Below are 5,511 nucleotides of genomic sequence, written 5' to 3'. Positions count from 1 at the left end.
AATCAAAGACCTAATTAATTTCAACTAAGTCAGTAAATTATAATTCATTCTTAAGTAAACCATAGAATAGATTAGAACACATAACTTCTAACCTATTTAAAATATATTAGATTCAATGTTGTCATATATAACATCTTAAAATTTAGAGGTAGGTAATTAAAGAGAAGATAATTAAAGAGGAGAGAAATTTTAGGTTATGCATACATGTGGGTTGCTTTTTGGGTGGGCATAGGTTTGTATGTTTCACATGGGTTGGCCTATTACATATGGATATTTTTTTCTTTTTGAAAAATTTGGGGTAGGCAGCAGCCTATCTTGCCCTAGTCGTAGGACTGCCCCTAAGAAGCTATTACCCTCCATTTGCTTTTCGAAGCTGCAAATAGTTATGGAAACATATCATAAGGTTTAGTTTCTATAGTGGGTAATACAAATAATCTTTATTAAGGTTTAGTTTCTGTCTAGCCCGAAACATATCATAAAGAAGTGTACACATAATAATACAGCATAGCAAGCCCAACAACCATCTTTCTCAAAAACTCAAAAATCCAATCAACAGGACAACATCAATTCTTGGGAATGACCTTACTTTAAAAATTAATTCTAAGGAATGACCGAAAAGTGACAAAGGAAATCTCATAATAAGCCAAATCAGAGAGGCATGGGTTCAATTAAAAATGAAGCAACACTATCTTTCATCACTTTCCCAACATGTGTGTAGCCATCCACCCCTTTGTAAAGGAGATCAACCACTCTTGTTAGATTCAGAACACGCATGAGGACAGGCATTGGCACATCAGTTGGTCTAAGGTACTCCTTGTTGATATCCTTCCACAAATCTTTAGCCTGTTTGTTAAAAATATCAAGCACCTCTTGCTCTGGCACCCCATATTGCTTCATGTAACAGACAATACTAGAAGCAACATGCTCTCTCTCTTTCTCAAACTGCAAAAATAAATCCAAAATACAAATTTAGTTATCTTACCTAATTCTGATTTGTACCAAGGTAAGAACATCTTATTATACATACCTCATATCCACTAAGGTCATCCATGAGCCTAAAAATAATATTTGAAGCTCTAAGAATTCTAGGATCATTCAACAACCACTCAAAAGCTTCCTTCGTTACAATATCTCCCATGCCAACCAGAGATGTAATTGAAAGCAACACAAGCTGTTGCTACACTCATATACACTTCCATGCTTGGAATTTAGTCTTTGTGCAACCATTGGGCCTCATGATGAAGAAACTGGGTTTCAACGATAGATGGGTAGATTTGATTATGGATTGTAAATCTACTGTATTCCGTGAAAGTTAGGGGGTCGGCAATGGGCCTATTCACTCGTACAAGGGGATTAAGACAAAGGGATCCTCTCTCACCCTATCTTTTTCGTTCCACCGCTAGCCCAAGCCCCGGGGGGGTGGGTGGGACCCACAAACTCGGGCCAGCCCGAGCTCCAGCCCGCGGTCGCTGACGTCAGCCCTCGCGTCACGCTGACGTCAGCTAGCACGTTTCAAATTTTTTTACCGTTGGCACATGCAATGCACGCGCCAACGGCAAAAAAAAATTTGAACCAGCGCGCGCTGACGTCAGCGCGAAGCCAGCTCCAAAGGGAAGAAGCCACGTGTCGCCTCCCCAGCCCTTCGATCAGCATCTCTGCATCCATCCTACGGCTGAGGCTTTTTTGGGCCAGAAAAATATGAAAAAAATCGTAAATTTTTTAAAAAAATTCTTAAAAATTCTGATTTTTTTTTTTCTATAAATACCTATCAATACCCTTCACTTTCAACACCAATCCTCATACATTTCATTATACTTCTACTATTATTCACTCTTTACTCAACATTTTCCTCTTTTTCATCTAGTATTTTGATTTCATATTTTTATGGCTTCTTCTATCGAAACCGGAGGGGCTTGGAGCACCATGAAAGATCTTTCCTTGTGTGAGGCTTGGCTCCAAATTTGTCATTGTCACTTGTCTGGCAATGAGATGAAATTTTTTCATATGTGGAAAAAAAATTCATGCCGAATTTTGTGAAAAAAATCCGGGGTCTACTCGTACGGAGATGGCATTATCCAGTAGGTGGAAAATTCTCAATAAAGAGTTGGGAAAATGGAGAGCTGCCCTAGCAAAAGCGATGGACAACTATAGAAGCGGGGAAAATCGTACTAACGAGGTAAGTATTTTATAATTTTTGTTTTATTAAGTTTAATCTCCTAATATATATATTTTGTTAATATTTGTTAATATTTCTTGCATTTTAAATATTTTGTTCATATTTCTTGCATTATCAATATTGGCCTTTTGTGATCCTGCAACTCCAAAGAAGGCATGCCAAACCCATGTGTCGAAGCCAGCAACGGCTTCAAAGATGATACTTTTTTGGCCTTTTCTATTTCCATAATCACCTTGTCAGGCAGTTGGGCAATTCTTCCATTGCTAGTGCATGCAGTCGATGCTACCAATCATTCCTGGGAATCGTCGAGCTTCGGCTTTTTGTAGAAGCCGTTGGAGGTCCCTGGGAGTAGGTCTACGCAGGTAGTCTGTAGTGTACAGAGTTTCAAACAGCTTGACAAAATCTTACCAAAGCCTGCAACGTAGTGGACTTCCCCATCCGGGCAATCTCATCCACCTTATCAGCAGATGCTCCATATGCCAACATTCATATAACAACTGTAAGCTTTTGCTCCGGAAGAAGCCCCAAAACCCCAGTAGCATCACACTTTTGAACAAAGTATGCATCATAATTGCAAATATCATGCATGACTTTATTGAACAAATGAGGTTGCATTCTAAATCGCCTTCGAATATTATCAAGTCCGACTTGATCCCTACAAAACCCTAGCCCCGAGGCTCCTATAAATAGACGACCTCATTCATCATTCAAGGTACATCTAAACCTACTCCTAATACCCGAGAAAAATACCCGAAGCTCTCTCTCCCTCTTCACTCTCCATATTTTCTCCACACGACTCCGGCCACCACACACGGCTTCGGCCACCCGGTTTACACCCTACATACTTCTCCGTACCCTTTGCTTAGCTATTGTTTTCCTACAAACATTCGAACTAACTTAGGCATCGAAGGGCCTTTGGCCAACACCCCCCGGGTGTGGTCTATTTACTCCAATCTTTTTTACAGGAATCGAGGAAGAGAGAGAAGGAAGATCGAAGGTTGAGGGATCTAGAAGCTAATATTATCTCGCGAGATTATTTGCACAAACATTTGGTGCTTTCATTGAGAGCACGAGTTATACTCAACGCGTGCTCAAGGAATCCGTTCCTCCTATTTTCCAATCCACCAAAGCCTTCCAAACAACCATGGTTGGAAGCAAGCGCACGAGGAGCAAAACCGCCGCTATGGCTCAATCCGTGACGGCCCAAAGCTACTCCTCCCACGATCCCACGATCAACATGGCGGCTCCACCACCTCTTGCTGCCATGAACCCTCAGCGGCCACCCCGTGTGACTGGAACCACCGTGCCATCTGCAGTGAGGACCACCGCACCTGTCACACCCCGGACCGGCTCTACCGTAGCAGGATATTGTCCGCTTTGGGCCTGGCTACATTCTCACCAACCCGCACGGTTTTGTTTCTGGGAGCTCACGAAGCAACTTCCCAGGGTGGTCACCCATCCTGGGATTGCTCCAGCCTCCAACTCGCTTAACTTTGGAGTTCCTACGAACCCAAAGCCAGTGAGCTCCCAAGAGGCCTCCTCTAAGTCAGAGTGGCGCAGCGGACTGGCCCAACTCCACCTAGCAAGATATTGTCCGCTCTGGGCTGGGCCGACGCCCCCCCTCACGGATTTGTTCCTGGGAGCTCACAGAGCAACTTCCCAGGGTGGTCACCCATCCTGGGATTGCTCTAGCCTCCAACTCGCTTAACTTTGGAGTTCCTACGAACCCAAAGCCAGTGAGCTCCCAAGAGGCCTCCTACTAAGTTTCCATACTGCCTCAGCAGATTTCCACACTAGCACGATATTGTCCGCTCTGGGCTGGGCCGACGCCCCCCTCACGGATTTGTTCCTGGGAGCTCACAGAGCAACTTCCCAGGGTGGTCACCCATCCTGGGATTGCTCTAGCCTCCAACTCGCTTAACTTTGGAGTTCCTACGACTCCAAAGCCAGTGAGCTCCCAAGAGGCCTCCTACTAGATGGATGCGAGGTGTGCCATATAAGGCACATCACCCCCTCTCCGTTTGGTCGATGTGGGATCTCATAGCACCGGCCTCCGCCGTCGTCGTACCATCTCAAGGCCCCATGGCTAGACCTAGCCACCTTCATAGCACCACCGTTGAGCATGGTGGAACCTCACATCTAGTTGGGCTCACTACCACTGCCGACTTTGGCCCAATCTTGGAGCAACTTCAACCATTCCCTCCATTGCCTCCACGCTCAACGCACGCTCCCAAGTACACATCCAATGAAACCCGAGCCCGTGTGCAATTGGGCTCAACATATTTCTCTCCTCCCGATCCACAAAGTCAAGTAGACCTTAATCTGAGAGTTGACCAGCTAACTCAGAGAATGGACGACCAAAACAATTTGATGAGGCAGCTCCTCAACCAAATAAACTTGGCTCAAAACCTTGGCCTTGGACAACAGGGCGAAGAGAGAAGGATAAACGAACGCGCCGATAGGCAGTTCAGCCGGAACCAAGCAGGTCGAGCAGGAGTAAGCGGACAAGGAAATGCGCAACAACGAGATCAGCTCGCGGACATGTCGCAAGCATCCGCAAGCCACACTCAGAGCAGACGAAGTTTTCCTTCCAGATTGAATTTAAGGACCAACGTGCGCGACAGGCTAGGCCCAAGACCTGACATCCACGCTCGCCTGGGCCAGCAGGAAGACGTTCATGAAAGGCTAGGCTCCCAGGGAGGTCAACTTGACGGCCATCGAGACGAGGATCGAGAAGAAAGGCGCTCTGCTGCTCGCTCGCAGAGAAACATTCGCGAAAGGATAGGCCCCCAGGGAGGTCAACTCGACAATCATCACAATGAGGACCGTGAAGAAAGGCGCTCTGCTACTCGCTCTCGAAGAACCAATTCTCGTCCCCAAACTACTGGAAATCCCTCACAAGCGCAGTCCACCAACACTCCGCCTAGACAGCACAACCGAGAAGGTCGACCCTCGCAAGCCAATGAGGAAGTCAATCAGCATCGTCTAAATCGCGAAGGTCATCAACGTGACCGACTAGCCATGCGTGCAGAAGACGTTGAGAAGCTTGTGAATAACCGACTTCGAGACTTAAAGATTGGCGGAAATTTCGAAGATGCACTACGCATTGAGGTAGACCGAGCAAACTCCTCACCTTTCACAGTCAAAATTGAGCAGGCTGCTCCTCCGAAACGATTCTCAACGCCCTCTTTTACATGCTTCAAAGGCGATTCCGACCCCGAAAGTCATCTGAAGCATTTCAAGAGCCTTATGATCCTCTACAAAGCTGAAGACGCGTTAATGTGCAAGGTGTTTGCAATGACTTTGCGAGGAGCAGCTCAGGATTGGTTCCATAC

At 45.8% G+C, this 5,511-nt stretch overlaps 1 protein-coding gene across 1 annotated transcript; it reads right to left on the bottom strand.

Moving 5' to 3' along the window:
• Positions 1–648: 648 nt before the first annotated feature.
• On the bottom strand, positions 649–1,138 carry LOC117625381 ((-)-alpha-pinene synthase-like). The gene is made up of 2 exons (XM_034356945.1): positions 1,028–1,138; positions 649–942 (listed from the first exon to the last, which is right to left on the bottom strand). Exons 1-2 carry the CDS (start codon positions 1,136–1,138, stop codon positions 649–651), a joined length of 405 nt encoding a protein of 134 aa, XP_034212836.1.
• Between the last annotated feature and the right edge of the window lie 4,373 nt (positions 1,139–5,511).

Source organism: Prunus dulcis, chromosome 4, assembly GCF_902201215.1.
Source record: "Prunus dulcis chromosome 4, ALMONDv2, whole genome shotgun sequence".
Taxonomy (NCBI): Eukaryota; Viridiplantae; Streptophyta; class Magnoliopsida; order Rosales; family Rosaceae; genus Prunus; species Prunus dulcis.
Note: the sequence above shows the minus strand (reverse complement) of the source record. Positions and strands in the feature narration are given on the sequence as shown.

Excerpts from the sequence above, each read along its gene's own strand:
- LOC117625381 (XM_034356945.1), bottom strand. The coding sequence starts at position 1,138 with ATGGGAGATATTGTAACGAAGGAAGCTTTTGAGTGGTTGTTGAATGAT. Across the intron at positions 943-1,027 it reads ATGACCTTAGTGGATATGAG|TTTGAGAAAGAGAGAGAGCA; the intron begins GTATGTATAATA and ends TTATTTTTGCAG.